This window comes from Sebastes umbrosus, chromosome 16, assembly GCF_015220745.1.
Source record: "Sebastes umbrosus isolate fSebUmb1 chromosome 16, fSebUmb1.pri, whole genome shotgun sequence".
Taxonomy (NCBI): Eukaryota; Metazoa; Chordata; class Actinopteri; order Perciformes; family Sebastidae; genus Sebastes; species Sebastes umbrosus.
The window spans coordinates 25,766,896-25,783,815 of record NC_051284.1 but is presented as its reverse complement, the minus strand read 5'-3'; the positions used below and the strand labels follow the sequence as shown (position 1 = coordinate 25,783,815).

The window sequence follows — 16,920 nt, the reverse complement described above, 5'->3', positions numbered from 1 at the left end:
TATATAAAAACACACTGTGCAAAGTATCTAGTAACTCACCAGTAATAACTCATTTATAAAGCTATTTTCTCTGTTTAATAAGGCTTAGTGTGTTTTAATAAAGTCCTGAGGCTGTAGGACAATAGTGAGGAGAGATTTATGATTATTTTTTGCAGGAGGAGGGGTGCTGGTTTGGGATTGGCCAACCAGGTCACAAGATGATGAAGTATAAAAAAAAAAAAAGAAAAACATTGAAAGCGTCTCTCTCATTCAGAGCAGCAGCTGCAGCTTCAGGAGGTTTTAACTCTGCAAAGATGGTGAGTTGTTGATTATTGCTGCAGGACAGCTGCTGTTATTCTCCTTTCTGCTGTTTAATCGTGTGCTCTTAATGACAAATGTGAACTTCCGGTGACTATTGAGGAATAAAGTGTGGTCGCAGATGGTCTACTGTAGGCCTTTAGCCTGTTAGCTTAGCATCATTTCCACCCTCTCTGTCCACATTGAGAGTCCGTTATATCAAATGTGAAGCTAGACAGTTAGAATGACGGACTTCCGGTTATGGATTTCAGAATAAAATGACAGTGGGCGAAGAAACATTGATTAGGTGAAAAAGACTATTAGTATTTTATTATTGCATAACTCTTAAAACGTTTTACTCCTAATGTTGGCCATAAAATCTCATAAAATGAAAACATCTATAATATCTTTTACAAGTCTATCAGAGCATTGCAGCATTATATATGTTCATCATTGCATCTTAACTATTTTTACTAACAGATCAAAAAAAAGTTAAGCAATAATAAAACACTCTAATTCAAGACAGATCACAGGGTAAAGGTATCAGCTCGTAGGACTGCAACTAACACTGATTTTTACTGATTAATCTGCAGATTATTATAAAGAAATTGTAATTTTGTTGCCTAAACCTAAAGAAGCCTTTTTGTTTGTGTTCAAAAAGTGACGTTCCATGCAGTTTTACATGTTATAACGTGTTGCTTTTAAGTTTCACAAAGTAGGAGGCATAGTAGGCCCCTAATGACCCACATCTATGGTGCTTATAGCGACTGATAACAGCTGTTTAATGGACTGATCATAATCCATTATAATTTGTCAGAGCTGAAGGTGACATTGTTCAAACAACAGTCTAAAACCCACATCCTCACACTGGAGACAGAATGTTTTTTGCTTGAGAAATGACGGAAACGATAAACCGATTATGAAAATGTGTTGCTGATTAATCTTTCTTTTGATGTATAAATGGACTAATCATTTCAGCTCTAATATGATTCTTGCTCCATTTCTTGAAAATTCCAGATGTCCAGACCATAGAAATAGAATATATTTTATTAATTTATATGATAATAACAACAACAATAACTATTATTATTATTATTATTATTATTATTATTACTGGTAGTAGTAGTATTTATGATTATTTATTCATCTATTTTATTTCTATGGTCCAGACATGTCATGGTTTTATTTTGAAGCTAACTTCCTGTACCAGTGTGTCTATGTGTGGTTATCTTGTTGCAGCAGTGATGTGTTTCTACATGTCTGGGTTTTGAAGAGCAGCTTCATGTTAGTTTATCATGATGATCAATGTTTCCCTCCAGGGTTTTATTCACTGGGTGTTATGACAGATCGTCTGTCTTCACTGTGGAACAATATCTGTCTCATTTAATACACATTAAGATGTTAATTAACTGGAGAGTTGAAGCTAGCAGACTCTGATTCCCAGCCAGCTAACGGTCAGAGTGTGGCTGAGGGAATAAAACCAGAACATGTGGCCACATCCTGCTTTTATTATCCTGCTTCTCTTCCTCCATCATCTGCCTCTGCATCCTGTTTATCCAACTCTCTCAGTCCCAACAGACTCAGACACTCCAGTTTCTTCTTAATCTGTAAAGATGTGTCTCTGAGCTCAGTGAAATCCTGACTCCCACCAGCCATCTGTTCACCACCACAAGGTGTAATTATAGAATTCAGATTCAGACTCTTAAAGAGTTTTATGTCTTTGTGCTGGAGTTATGTAATGATGTCTGTGTGTGGACGTGACCAACACAATCCTGCTGAGACTGGTGTCTTCCTGAATAAAGCCTGTGGGTCAGACTGGACTCCTGCATAAAGATGGTTTAAAGAAAGTTTTAACTAAGGCTGTCAGTCGATTAAAATATTTAATCACGATTAATCGCATGATTGTCCATAGTTAATCGCAAATTAAGGTAAAATTTGGCTAAGCAGCTGTCCATATTTTCTTGTAATCTTAGCAGCAGTACCAAATATTGAACAAAAACATCCTTAAAGGTTCCATATCGTGCTCATTTTCAGATTCCTGCTTGTATTTTGTGTTTCTTCTAGAACACGTTTACATGCTGTAAATTAAAAAAAAAACTTTATTTTCCTCATACGGTCTGCCTGAATATACCTGTATTTACCCTCTGTCTGAAACGCTCCGTTTTAAGTGCATTTCAATGGAATTGCGTTGCTATGCAACAGTTTGGGTCCATGTTTACTTCCTGTTTACCAGCTGATGTTATTTACATACACTGCAACAGGAAATAAACTGGTGGATACATTTAGAATATTTACATTTAAAACCGTGTAATGGTCTAAATATCGTATATTTGTGACATCACAAATGGACAGAAATCTTAACGGCTTGTTTCAAATGCACAATTTCTGAATAAGGGCTGTGTGTATTTCTCCGTATATTGAGCGTTTTGATAGTTTAACAGTATTTATAAAGCACTTAAACCTGCTTTATAATATAAAAGACATGAAAATCTCACTTTTTACAATATGGGACCTTTAATTTCCATCTCCCCTTTGTAGAATCAAAGCTGAATGACCAACAGGGCAAGGTGGACAACTGTCCTCCGGCCTCAGACCACCAGAGGCCCCAAAAGCATCCTTTATACGTGTTAAAATGTTAGCAATATTGTTTAATGTTATGTCCTGTTAATTCATATGAACAAATAATTAATTCAAGAGCACTCAATAGTAATTTTTACACATGAACCAGCAATTTGACAGCACAAAATAGTTATTTTCCCTCAATGTATTGTAGAGATGCCAAGTGTCAAATCAGATTTTAAGACCTTTATCACGTCAGTTGACATTATGCCCACATGGTGCATATTCCTCAATACATTTGTGTTTTATCTAGGGCTGTCAATCGATTAAAATATTCAATCACAATTAATTGCACGATTGTCCATAGTTAATTGCAATTAATCGCAAATTAAAAAAAATGTATCTGTTCAAAATGTACCTTAAAGGGAGATTTGCCTTCCAGTGTGATTTGCTATGATCTTTGTGTGGTGTCCTTTTTAGTTTCAAATCTTTGGGTTGTTGACTGTGTACAAAAACACAAAGAGAGAGCATGAAAAAGACCTTCAGAAGGTTTTAATCTGTGTACAGTGTTGTTGCTTTTTTCTTTATGAATTAGAAATTTAAGTGACCACATCGATGTATTTGCATGTTTCTCCTGTTTTAATCAGAGTGAATCACTGGTGGTGTGCGATGTGGACGAAGATCTGGTGAAGAAGCTGAAGCAGTTTCGTTTCCGGAAGGAGACCAACAATGCCGCCATCGTTAGTGAGTATTTTTAATTTATTCTCTTACATGTTTTTTAATAATGTGTTAAGGTCAGACAGTTATAGGGAAGATGATGTGAGGAGTCATCATTAATATAAAATGCCATTGTTATAAGTTATTGTTTTTGTGTTACAACATGACTATTTGTTTTTGCTGTATCAAAGCCCTGGCAGTATGCAGAGGATGATATTAGATTGTGAAATGTAAGCCAGCTACAGTATATATGAGGAGGACGGAGGGAAGAGTTGGCTCCAGACGCAGCAGGTGGTGGGACAGCGTAGTGTCGCATCAGTATCAAACTCAGCTTAAGCTTTATCCTCCACTATCTCTGGATCAAAATGTCATCTCTGCTAAATTGGATTAAGAGTGTGTTTGCATGGCACGGACTGACTCTGACTCAAAGGCATACATACTTTTAAAGTACATTTATAATAGGAAATATGAGCAAAAAGATCATACTACTAATGTGTTTTTTTTATTCTACCTCTTAGTATTTAATTATTTTTCGATACAAAAATCTTGTTGCTTTTTGTATGTTACTTTTGAACATAACCATTACTACAAGACGCATGTGATGGTTTAATGTTTTCTTTCTTTTACCCCTCAGTGAAGATTGATAAAGACAGGCAGCTGGTTATTCTTGAAGAGGAACATGAGGTGAATTAGCTATTAAACTTGCCATAATAATATGATGTACTTTATTCTTGTGTCAGCACATAATACAGTACAAGTTCACGTTCAACTTGATTAATAATTTGTGAAGTTAAACTTGTTTCGGCCTGTTTAATATTAATGGATAACTGCTTTTTTAGATAAAGTGTAACTGAAGACATAACACAACAACAGAGATGGAGTACCTCACTGAACTGTGTCTGTTTTTAGGATATTTCTCCTGATGATCTAAAGGATGAACTGCCTGAGAGACAGCCGAGATATCCTTTGAATAAGTGACCCATCTTATGTTAATAGTATTTAAATTATATTCTCCCTCGTCTTGCCCGTACTCTGTTGCATATCATGAGTCTGTGATGATATTAATGCACTCCATCAGCTACTGTAGTGTTATAATATATTCTTCCTGCAAGTCCTGTTTTAGTTTTGTATTTTTTCTGTCTTGTCTACACTGTATTGAGTCATGATGTGAAATATGTGAACTGTCCTTAGCACCGGGAACATTTATTGTCTACAGTTATAACTACCATCATGACGATGGACGTGTCTCCTACCCTCTCTGCTTCATCTTCTCCAGTCCAGTGGGTAAGAACTCATCCGGAGTGACCTTTGAATGAATGAATGGTTCATATTGTTCACTGCACTGTTCTATCATACAGGACATTTGTTGTTAATGTTGACATATTTGCATATTTCTGTTGACATATTTGCATATTTCTGTTGGACAGGTTGCAGACCAGATCAGCAGATGATGTATGCAGGAAGCAAAAACAAGCTGGTGCAAACTGTTGAACTGTCCAAGGTTAGTGAGCTGAACTCTAATATTGATGCTGAGTCATAATGAAGTAGTAGTGGGGTGTAATTAGTGCAACACTGTAATTGAATCTTGTAAAATCTACCAGATAAGTGCTCAAAATCTGATGACATTAAAGTAGTTAAAGAAATTAGTGGCATTAAAACGAATTTGCACTAATGCGTTATTATCGCGTTAACTTTGACAGCCCTGATAAAAAGACAATTCTAATTCTTGCTCCTTGTTATGTTTTTCCAGGTGTTTGAGATCAGAAACACAGAGGACCTGACGGAGGAATGGCTCAGAGAGAAACTTGGGTTCTTCGGCTAAAGTCGTCTCATCCGGTGGTCTGGGATATGAGGAGGATCCAGATTGCACAATCTCTTGGGGGAGAACACACCACAGTTAACGTTTCCCTCCTCTCTGTACCAGACCTGATTTAAATACCTTCTGTTACTCAGTTTTAGGCCTCTTTGGTGGTAGAGTTTACGGCATATTACAATTCAGCGTGACACTAACTAAACCTCACCTCGTCTGGCAGCCTAAAACCGAACACACTATTTGACGCAGGTCTGCTTTTGTCTCCCACACGATCTCTCCATGTGCCAGTTACGTGTCTGTATTGAATTAACACTCCCATAGCTCTTCAAGTGGACAGAAATTGATAGTTGTCATCCGCCCTTCCTAAGCGTGTTCATCCAGGAGAATTCAAAGGTATTTTAACAACGGTTTCTGTTTCCTTCAGTAGTTTACACTCACCTTTTTATGTTTGATCATTTTTCATAATTTGAGTCTTACTTTTAGATTATTTTTCTGGTGTATGTAGAGTGATGTAAGCATATACTTTATAGCAGTAATTTCCTTTTGTTGTGGAAAATACACTTCCTGCCAGAACAGCTGAACAATCATAGATATTCAGAGAACAACATACTATAGAGTTCAGCTTTAGTCTTTCTTTCAGTATTCATTTAAGGGCATTTAAATTATAATTAAGGTAACAAACTGCAGTCTACAAAGACCATTCCTACGACTTATATGTGATGTGTTGTACCTTCTCCTGTGCACATGAACAAGCTGGCAGAGGCCCTCCTTGAGTGGTGGTGGATTTGCCCGTTAGTCCATCTTCAGATCATCATCTTTTCATCTGTTTAGAGAGAAAACAGCGTGACTCATGGGTAAAGCTGCATTCTGCCTTTGACCTACTTATTTGTTATGATGATATCACACTCCTGAAAACAATAATTCCACTGAAACATTCCAAACTGAACAGTTTATAACTCACAACAAACCTCAGTCTCTGGCGACCATGACAGTCTTGAAAACACTGCACACACACAGGGGGGCGCTACCTGCCCTCTTTTTAACCTACTGGGCTACTACTCTATAACTGGGTCACTGTGTCTTTAGGGAGATTGTTAGCTAATATATGTGCATTAGAGCTATTGCCGTTATTAGTGTTTATGAATGTTGTGCTTCATTCTGATGTAAAGCCACTTTGATAGCTAAGTGGTGGTCGCAGCCTCGACAGTGATGGCTGTGACTTCTCCAAATGCCAGTTGTGCTTAATATATATACTTGGTAGGTAACGGGCAGCATGGGGGCAATTTACATTTTCCATACAGAACAGGGTTTTGACCAATTTAGCTTTTTGATTGATCTTTGTGTATTGAATCTGTCAGCAGCTCATATTTTGTGCCAATATCTAATAGCTACAGTGCAGTCTGTAAGTATTTATACAGTTGCACTTTTTTTTTTGTTGCGTTTGATCTGTATTCATCTGACAAATTTGAGTTTTCAGCACATTTCGAACCCAATGTGCTGGAGTACAGAGTTAAAACAACATCAAATGTGTCACTTTTCCAAACACTAACGGACTCTATTTGGCTATTTTTCATGCCCAAAAGTGACAGCTCTTCCTTATTTCATGCTGACGATCCTCTAAAACAGCATTTAAATCAATCCAACACACTAAAACTCCAAACCAGTTGCTAATACTTTAAGGATTAGCGCCTCTTAGCAGCAGGGCGGCCAGCCCCAGATACTTAAAGCTACATAAAATGTACTTAAAGGGCTGGTTTTATGTGAGCGGTGAGAGAGAAACTTCCATTATACAGGTTTCTGATTCTTAATAAAAGCTTAATATCAGCTCTGTATATTGGTCTGACCTTAATAAAGAATAATAGGCACAAATTAATTCCACATGTTCGCTCACTAGTGTCTTTTCCTATTGAGAAACTCCTACTTTGGAAACAGATAAGGGAGCGTAAGCCCCAAGTAATGTATGATGTCATACTGCTAAGTCTACCATACCAATGCCTTTTCTTAATTTTTTATTTTGTCATATTTACGTCTCTTTTTTAAAAAAAAATTGCAAGGCCAAAATATAAACATGACACATATGTTTTGGGAAAAAAATATTTTATTGGAAAAGCTACTTTCTGATCTATAAAATCCAAAAGATATCATCTTTTTTCTATTTAAGTGTAATCTAACTCAAAGATATGTATGCACAATCAAAACATTTCATGTTAATCATCTATTGATGTTTATTAATCATTACTGATTTACATGTCAGGGCAAGGTTTAATGCAACAGGAACAATGGGATATAACTGTAAGCACTTGTTTTGCTGTATACTAATTTACCATCAAAGCTAATATCAGCTTGATATTTGTCAGTATTATGCTGCTGTAGCAGAAAAACATAACTAAACTCATGTTTGTAATAGTTTCTGTTGTTACTTGAGTTGAAGTTATACGATATCCTTTATGGGTAAAGAAAGTTTTATGACCCTACGACCTGCAAAACCCTTTCAAAACTTGTGGTAAATTTCCAAAAATGCAGTCAATCTGAAATCAAGGATGTCTATCTTTATATTTAAACATGCAATGTACTGATATTGATGTGAATATAAAAACATATTCAGCTGTTAGATTTTTAAAACTACATTTTTAAAACCTCTGAAATGTGGAGAGCTACTGTAAAAGAAGTGCATGCTTTAATGACTGAATGTTTTTCATAAGCCTGACAGAAATGTCCTAATGACATATTCAAGAATGTGCTGCTCTGTTGCATGCATTTAAAAATTATTAAGTTAACTTAATTAGTTATTTGCACACAAATTCTTTAAAAAGGGGCAACACTTGCATCTCAAACATCTGGTCTCAGCTGTGTTCTTACTCTATCTGAAGTATTTCATACGTTCTTTGAAGAAACCCTCTGCTACTGCTGTTTTTCATGGAAATGGGTTGTAATAGACTGTCCATTGATCATTTATCAATCAAAATCAATCTCCCCAATATATGGTCTACATAACTAAGAGTTCCCCTTGGTTTTGAGCCATGTATCTGGTTATGTCCTGTGGATCTAGTAGCTTTGCCTCCTATGTGGTGAACCTGTTGTATATTTGGCCTCTTGAGTCTTTTACTTCCAACTTGCAAATGTGTTGTTCAGCTCTTGGCGTCCTCTCTGCTTACTATTCTATTTCCTTTTTTAATAAAAACACCTGAGACATGTATCATTACCAGCTGCCTCATGGCATCAGTGAAACTTGAGATATTTGTATTTTCCCATACTTTATAAAGTGTCTATTGTCCTATTGTCCAAATAAAATGACAGTGATGTTTACCCCTCTGGTTTATGGAGACTGCTGTTTTCAAACTGACATGTAGTCTATGATGTGCATGTGTGTGTTTATCAGATTTGATTCAGCATTGACCAGATGCGGCAAAAGCAACACTATTTTTCAGAAAAAAATAAATAATAGAATAAATATTGTACGGCTAATGCATGCACGTAAAGTACAGTATATAGACCTCTTTAATCTTAACAAAATCCCGAATAGATTCAGTATTATGGCCTATAAGTAGTCTCTTCCTGTTTTGCCAATTGTAAACAATACCCAGGTAAGATGGCTGACGATTATCCCATTATTTATGACGTAATGTCGCATCTACTGTTTTATATCTATGGTTACAGCCATACTTCGTAGAATTTATAAATACAGTAGATATCTTGGTATAACAGGGACAAAATACAAATGTGCCCCATATTATAAAAAAGTGAGATTTTCATGTTTTTTTAATATAAAGCCGGCTTAAGTCCTATGTAAATACTGTGAAAGTATCGAAACACTCAGGGAAATACACACAGCCCGTATTCAGAAACTCTGCATTTGAAACAAGCTGTCAGGATTTCTGCCAATTCGTGATGTCACGAATATACAATATTTAGACCCTTGACATCATTTTAAACATAAACATTCTAAACATGTCCCAGTTTATTCCTGGTTGCAGTGTATGTGAATGTCATCAGTTGACAGGAAGTACACATGGACCCAAGCTGTTGCCTAGCAACGCAAAATGCGCTAAAACGGAGCGTTTCAGACAGAGGGTAAATACAGGCATATTCAGACTGACAGTATGAGGAAAATAAAGGTTTTTTTAACATTACAGCATGTAAACATGTTCTAGTAGAAACACAGAATACAAGTATGAACCTGAAAATGAGCAGGATATGGGACCTTTAACATTTTTCAAAACAAAGCTTCTAAGTGAAAAGGACACGACGTTACCATGACAACGCATGTAAACATGTTAATTATTGACACTACCCCATAAGGAATTTTAGGACAGTTTGAATTAGTAGATTGACTGATGTAAGAGAAGCACTGAAGGACATAGATTACTCCAGAAGATGGCAGTAATGCGACAATAGGGATACCAGCCAGCCAAACACTCACTGAAGAAGAAGACACGCTGACAAATCTGAAATCGGTTGCGGAGCTGCTGCCTGCATCATCCGAGCCACCGAGCCAGAGGAACCGACAACCAGCAGAACCGGAGGAACAAAAATGGCGTTCACATTCGCGGCCTTTTGTTACATGCTCGCTCTGCTGCTCACGGCGGCGCTTATCTTCTTCGCTATCTGGCATGTAAGTACACATTTCAGACAACTGTTGAGATTTGGCCCTGCTGCCACTCCAATGGCGCTGATAGAAGTAGGCGAAAGAGCGAGGAAAGGCTGGCATAGACCGGGCTAACGGTAGGCCAGCTATAGTGGCTCACATAACCGTTATTGTGTTCTAACGGCTGAAGACAGAATGGAACGTTACCCGAGCTGATAGAATGTTTACACGTCACGTGGAACGCGTCCGTTCTAGAATGAATGGCACCATCACCAGCCGTTAGGCTAGAGGCTACAGTTAGCAGCTAGCAGTGAAAAATACCAACTCAAACACTATTATTGTCGTATTATACTAATCTTCTTCCATTGTTCACATTATATTAATCGTAGTCTGATTATAAGTAGCGTCAAATAATGTACCAGACTTGTCAAATGATTAGAGTTGAGCTATATTAGCTTAACCAGCCAGTTAGCAGGCTTAGCTAACATGAAGGTCCAGACTGCTCTGTGATGTGATGGAGCTGTCAGCTGCTGCCTTTAGCTTCACCATATATATCACAACATGTCACTTTTCCTCGTTTGGTTACCGCTAGTTTTTAGTAAGCAGTGCAGATTGTACGTTTAGGTAACTCATGTTTACCCCATAGGGGCAACCAAGAATTATATACCAGTGTCTCATTCAGAATAATACAAATTACATGGAATACAACTGAACATACAATATGTCATTAAGTTGGTGTAACAGTAAACACTTAATGGGTAAACAACAGGACTACAAAGAGTGCATTGCTTCGACATTAACTTCATTAAATGTCACAGGCTTACAAAAAAAAATAGGTGTTATCAGTCGGTATACGCCCCATAGATGTGGGTCAGTAGGGACCTACTACACCCACTGGTAGGTTTTATCATCTATTTACATGTTGGATCACTGAAAGAAGGTATAAAAGAACACTACAGCGACCGTAGTAATTATGACAGGAGCAGAAGTGGAAGTCAGGCGTTGTTGGGGACGATGGATGGGACACAAAACACAGGACTTTCACCCAGGAGACCGTAGTTTGCATCCCATGTGAAACCAACAATGCGTAGTAGTCTTTGTGTTCTTACTTATTTTAACCCAAAACACAATGTTTTCCCCTAAACTTATCCAAGTGTTTTTGTTGCCTAAACCTAACTGTTTTGTTGCCTGAATCTAAAGAAGTTGTAGTTTTGTTGCCTAAACCTAAAGAAGCCTTTTTGTTTGTGTTCAAAACGTGATGTTTCATTCAGTTGAACGTGTTTCTTTTAAGTTTCACTTTTACAACGTAGTAGGCGTAGTAGGCCCCTAATGAACCACATCTATGGTGCTTATAGTGACTGATAACGCCCATTTAATGGCCTGATAACAGTCAAATAGGGTGGTTTTATCCTCTCAAAAGTGAGGGTTTGCTGCTTGAGCTGTTGTGTCATTTTGGAAATAGTTGGGTTTTGGACAAAACATACAATTTGAAGACCTCTTTGGCGGAACTTATAGGGCATTTTTCACTATTTTTATATTTTGTAGAATAAATTATAATTTAAAAAAAGATTAATTGCTGCATTGCGTTTTTTGCATGTTAATGAAATGTACATTTACACTGAGCTGCTCTCTGTACATTGTTAAACTGTGATACTCTTGTCCCCCCCAGATAATAGCATTTGATGAGCTGAAGACTGATTACAAGAATCCTATAGATCAGTGTAACACTTTAAATCCGGTAAGTGACACCACCGCACCTCACACACCTTCCTTGCCTCTTTGACTGCATGCAGAAATGCTCTGTTGAAAGGTCTTTCATTTATTTTAGGATAACTTTATCCGCCTATCTGTCTTTTTCAATCATTTTCTCTGCACTGTTATGCTAAATAACCTGCCTGTTGTGAATTCAGAGATCTTGTCAGCTGTCAAACTCTAACGCCTTTTGTTGTTTTTCCTAATCTGCTTTTTTTTTTTTTACACTTTGTTAACGGCAAAAAGACAATTGAAAAGGTCAAAAAGATTAAAAGAGTCAAAATTGCAATAAAGGTTTGTACCAATCTTTAAAATGCCCGCTCAGTTCAACTCAGTCTGCAGTCTTGTCATTTTGCACGGAGAAGTGTTTGCAAACGTCTTTTCAGTTAACTAATCTCAGAGTTGAGGCCAGAGTTCAGCTCGGGATTAGACGACATGCCACCTGTGCCTCAGGGTTTGTTACTGTCATGTAGTAGATTGTTTGGTAAAATCTCTTTTACATTTTTTTGTGAGCATTTTTTACTTTTGTTGATTATTTATTTTTTCTATTCTTCGTGACCTTTAAAGTGCAGCTTTAAGGTTTTAATGGTTGTGTCTTTTATTTCCCTTTTCATACCTCATCTAACCAATTAAATTGACTGTGTTAAGCTGCTCATTTAGGTATAAGAGTCATAGTGTGTGTAGTAGTGGACACTATAGAGTGCTGCAGGAATGAGTCCTAAAACCTGGAAATGAGTTAGCATTTTAGCATTTCGGGTTCTCTCGTCTGAAAGTCAATGAGTTTTTTAATGGGTTTTTAGTTAGATGCCTGAAATAAGGTCTGTGGTTAACACAAACTTAAGAAAATTTTAAGTTTTTTCTACGACATAAAATACGTCAGTAAATATCCCGATCGTGAATTTTGAAGCCTTTACACGTCTTAAAAAAGGCGGTTGCTAACAAATGGCTAAATGAGACTACTAAACGTCACGCCGACTCGTCTGCCGTTACAGTCTCGTTGTGTATACTCGCGTTCATGCGATCGTGGTGTATTTCGTTTATAGCCTAACGTTAGCTTTTTACTTCCGGCGATTACTTAAAAAATCATAAAAGTGATGTTCATTTGTGAGGGTTATCTTGCTGAACACAAAATGTGTAAGTTGTATCATAAGCGTTTGTTTGCCACAGAGTTTATTTTCTTCAATAATCCAAAAGCCAATGGAAAAATCCCATTGGCTTTTTGTCGAGGGAATGATGCTAACTTCCTGGTTGGCCGACAAAAATACGTCATCCCTAGAGCACTCTATTAGCTGGGACGGATTATCTAATGTTATTGATTATTAATAAAGTGTAGCTGTTAACTGAAAAGACTTGCAAATGCTCAAAACATGCATGATCTTTATTACAACCTACCCTCTGTTTGCAAATAGTGTCATAGTTACTGGTAAAGTAAGTTTGCGACAATAGTAACATGATGACACCAGGCCTATACACTGTCCTGACAGAGCTTTTACACAACAGTACTCTTAGTAATTAAGCAAAGCAGATCAGGTAATTGGATTTTGTAGCAAAGCTTTTTGAATAGCAGAGCTGTGGATCATGGTATAGGGTGATGCTTGATTGGTGTTGGAGGAAATTTATCTAATGGTTCCAGCTTTTAAATTGAACTTGTATTATTTCTATGGAGGTGCAGGCTGCAATTAGCAGAGCTAAGCTACCGTATATGAGCTCAGTGTTTGGCTCTAACCTCCATCACCTGTGGTTCTGAACAGATGGCTGCAGAGTCCCAACACTCTCCAGCTCAGCAATATTTGAGGCCACTGATTGGTTGGTGATTTCAGTAGTAGTAGGAGGAGCTATTTTAGTAAAAATGTACAGATTCCTCCTGTCTCTAATCCATGACGCCCTCCACAGTACTACGTGCAGTTTTGACCAGTCTTTTTGCGTGTGGATTGTCAGCTCAGTTGGCACATTTTTTTGTGCTGTTTTGTATTTGGCAGCACAGTGCAGGATTTCAACACATTATAGCCCCCCACCCCCCCAACCCAACCCAACCCAACCCAACCCCCTTCCTGCACCTTCCTCTTCACCTTGCCCCCACCCCTTTCGCCCTCTGCTCCTTTTTGAATGCATGGCTTCCATGTGGTGCCTCCATCTGCCCCCCTGAACCCCGCACCACATCGAACTCTGTCAACCCCGAGGCCGGCTGCTGCTGCTGCTGCTGCATCAACACTGCTAGCGCTCACAGCATGGTCCTACTCCAGTGTGTCGCCCCGGTCCGTTTGTCAGGGAGTGGGATGATCTGGAGGTTTGCTCTCACTGCTACTGAGATGTGGTTGAGATACGCAAATATTCTCCAGAGCAAGTTGTTGATGGGTTTCCCCTTTTACTTGTGGTCAGATTTGATGATGCATGACATATAACCAGGGTGGGAAATTAACCTTTTGCAACAACGCCTAGTAGATTTCTAAATTCTACCAGTAACTCACATGATTTACAGCAATTATTAGTCAGCGCTAAAGGCTAAATGTTTTGGCTGCATGGCTAAAAACAGTCACATGGTTAGATAAAGGACATCTGAAGGTAATGCCTCACTGCAGGGGCTTTAAAGCAGCCAACTGGGGTCTATCTTCCCTCAGTTTGAGCTTAATGTTAGCGCTGAAATCACTCAGATTTTGCTTAATTTCCCACCCTGTTTATTGTGTTACACATTATATCAGATCAGTGCATGATAAAGCACTGTTCATGTATTTAACCTACAGCACGGCGGCTTACATGTGGCATTTTTCTGCACGTGTAATGTGTAGAACATAAAACTGGGCCTGATAGTGTGACACAAGAGGCTTAAGAAGATTTAAAATGCATTGTTAAAAATAAGCATCTCACTGTAGCTCATTAGTATTTCACTCCCGTCTTTGACTCTCTGTGGAGCCGACGGCAATTTTTAGATGTCTGGCTCTTTAAATAGCTCAGATTTCTCTTTGCCTTTGAGGCTCTGTAACTTCTTGTACCGACTTTATTCCATGTGACTCCACACTTGGTAATTAAGTATTTTGTATGGACAGTTAAAGAATTTGTCTTCATATTACTAACAGTAAATCAACAATAGAGAGAACAAGGGAGTTGGACTGTTCACTTCATGTGGATTGTGACATTTTCTCTACATTTTTGCTCTTTTCAGCTGGTCCTCCCAGAGTATCTCATCCATTTCTTCTTCTGTGTGATGTTCTTCTGTGCGGCCGAGTGGCTCACCCTCTGTCTCAACCTACCGCTGCTGGCTTATCATGTGTGGAGGTGAGTATCTCACATAATAAGGAATTACTCATTATAGTGTTTAGTCTATCAATAAAACGATGTACACAAAGTAGAGTATAATCTGACACCACTTTGTGACTGTAATGCAGGTATATGAGCAGACCTGTGATGAGCTGTCCAGGACTCTACGACCCAACAACCATCATGAATGCTGACATCCTGGCGTTCTGTCAAAAAGAAGGCTGGTGCAAACTGGCTTTCTACCTCCTGTCATTCTTCTACTATCTCTACGGGTACGCAATATTTTTTTCTGCCTTGTTTATTTGTTGTAAGCGGCAATGTTTTGGTTCTACGTTAAAGAAAAAGAAAGAAACACGAGTAACAAGTAAGTGAGCTACAATCTGAAAGTGAAAGTGTCTGCTCCATACGGAGTATCAGTTCAGAGTAGCAGGAGTCAGATTTCAAACACGGGACGAGAGAGAGTTGACAGACAAAACGATGGCGGAGGATTTGGTGTTGAAGCGAAAAGCAAAAGCAATGCTATCAGGGAACCATAACGTTAATGAGGTAATCGCCATGAGGAGGACGGAGCGTTCGCAGCTGGTGTGCACGGCGGAGCAGCTCCAGGTGGAAACCTGGAACGGAGAGGCCAGACACTCAGCCACCCGACGGTAAAGATCAAAGTAAGCGCGCTACAAATAGACTCTTGTAAAATGTCTGGTGTAATCATTAACACCGGTGTTGTAAGAAGTTTATTAACCGGTGGGAAAATGTCCTCACCTTCACATCCCTAATGGTAATCAAAGTCTGAATTAATGTAAAACTATATTACAACTAACAAAGTGAAATCTTATACTTGGCGTTATTGATATTACAGAGCTGTCCGTCACCGTCCGTTATGAACGTTGTCGTCACTACCGCATTTTATTGTGGGATATTTATGTCGCCGCAGTGTCCAGCGTTTGTATACTCTAATATTTCACCGGTATTAGTATGCAATTCGCGTACTATTGGTTTCATACTGAGGTTTTGAACATACTAAAAATCTAGCATGAAGTTAGCATGTTATTATGGAATTACGGACGCAACCAATGTAAAACCCAACACGGCGATGTATGATGTTGTTGCAAATTATTTTATATATTTAACTTGTTCCACTTTCTCCTCATCTCCAACAGGATGATTTATGTTCTGGTGAGCTCTTAAACGGGACGATGAAGGAAAAGGACCTGCATGTACAGTAGACGACCAGACACTATGATCTTAGTGCTGGAACACTGGACCTGCTGGAGACCACCGTTCAGCAACACAAGACGCCATTTCAAGCGGACGAACTCTCAACCCCCCCCTCCACAAACAGCGCAGAGCTTCATTTCGGAAACATTTAGCCCGTTTTAAAGAGAATATCTCGGTCGCAGCGTTCCTCTCATAGCACTATAGTTTAAATTTTATGGAAAATGAGGACAAACCTGAATGGACAAGTTTTTTGTTTTTTTATTTTAACGGTGTGGTGATTTTGATGCTTGGGATTTAAATAAAGTTTTTTGTTTTTTTCCATCTTGGCTCCCAACTTTTGAGTGTTTACAAATGTAGGTAGACATTTTCAGGTGTGCATTATCTGTGAGAATCTGCTGAACTGCATTAGTTTCTCCTGTGAATTAGATTCTGGGCTTTGACAGCTAATTTAAACCTGCAGTGTGATTCATTATCATGACTAAAAAAACAAATAGTTCAATGCAAACTAGACTTCTGTTATTGCTCACAGATGCATACGGTCTTAAAATGTTAAAAGACGTTTTTTGGGACTTGAAGGTACAGTTTTGTACGGCGAGGGCTGAAGTGCATGGGTTGTTATCACTTAGTGAAACGTGTTGCACAGGGACAATCACTATCTGGTTGTCACATCAGTTTTTTTTTTTCAAACTATCTGATGTATTCTTTCCATACTTCAGATGCATCTATCATCACATTTACATGATGTAAT

The 16,920-nt window shown here is 38.2% G+C and overlaps 2 protein-coding genes and 1 long non-coding RNA gene across 4 annotated transcripts; 2 read left to right on the top strand and 1 right to left on the bottom strand.

Moving 5' to 3' along the window:
- The first annotated feature begins 150 nt into the window (after positions 1-150).
- Positions 151-8,671, top strand: gmfb (glia maturation factor, beta). The gene is made up of 7 exons (XM_037746284.1): positions 151-296; positions 3,483-3,579; positions 4,187-4,236; positions 4,462-4,511; positions 4,754-4,836; positions 4,980-5,053; positions 5,303-8,671. The coding sequence occupies exons 1-7, from the start codon at positions 198-200 to the stop codon at positions 5,372-5,374; spliced, it is 525 nt and encodes a 174-aa protein (XP_037602212.1). The 5' UTR covers positions 151-197; the 3' UTR covers positions 5,375-8,671.
- LOC119474318 lies at positions 5,994-9,915 on the bottom strand. The gene is made up of 2 exons (XR_005203555.1): positions 9,786-9,915; positions 5,994-6,188 (listed from the first exon to the last, which is right to left on the bottom strand). It is a non-coding gene; the product is annotated as an uncharacterized LOC119474318 (long non-coding RNA).
- Positions 9,566-16,493, top strand: cnih1 (cornichon family AMPA receptor auxiliary protein 1). 2 transcript variants are annotated; one of them, XM_037746285.1, is made up of 6 exons: positions 9,566-9,977; positions 11,620-11,688; positions 11,949-11,996; positions 14,863-14,975; positions 15,086-15,229; positions 16,115-16,493. In XM_037746285.1, exons 1-6 carry the CDS (start codon positions 9,897-9,899, stop codon positions 16,140-16,142), a joined length of 483 nt encoding a protein of 160 aa, XP_037602213.1. In that variant the 5' UTR covers positions 9,566-9,896; the 3' UTR covers positions 16,143-16,493. The 2 variants fall into 2 exon arrangements, with proteins under 2 accessions (XP_037602213.1, XP_037602214.1); XM_037746286.1 differs by lacking the exon at positions 11,949-11,996 and having other exon boundaries at positions 9,589-9,977.
- Positions 16,494-16,920: the final 427 nt, after the last annotated feature.

Bases quoted from the DNA above. Each gene is read 5' to 3' on its own strand.
- gmfb (XM_037746284.1), top strand. From the start codon at position 198: ATGATGAAGTATAAAAAAAAAAAAAGAAAAACATTGAAAGCGTCTCTC. The intron at 297-3,482 runs GTGAGTTGTTGA...TGTTTTAATCAG, and splicing joins GTTTTAACTCTGCAAAGATG to AGTGAATCACTGGTGGTGTG. The intron at 4,837-4,979 runs GTAAGAACTCAT...TCTGTTGGACAG, and splicing joins CATCTTCTCCAGTCCAGTGG to GTTGCAGACCAGATCAGCAG.
- cnih1 (XM_037746285.1), top strand. From the start codon at position 9,897: ATGGCGTTCACATTCGCGGCCTTTTGTTACATGCTCGCTCTGCTGCTC. The intron at 11,997-14,862 runs GTTTGTACCAAT...TGCTCTTTTCAG, and splicing joins GAGTCAAAATTGCAATAAAG to CTGGTCCTCCCAGAGTATCT. The intron at 15,230-16,114 runs GTACGCAATATT...CATCTCCAACAG, and splicing joins TTCTTCTACTATCTCTACGG to GATGATTTATGTTCTGGTGA.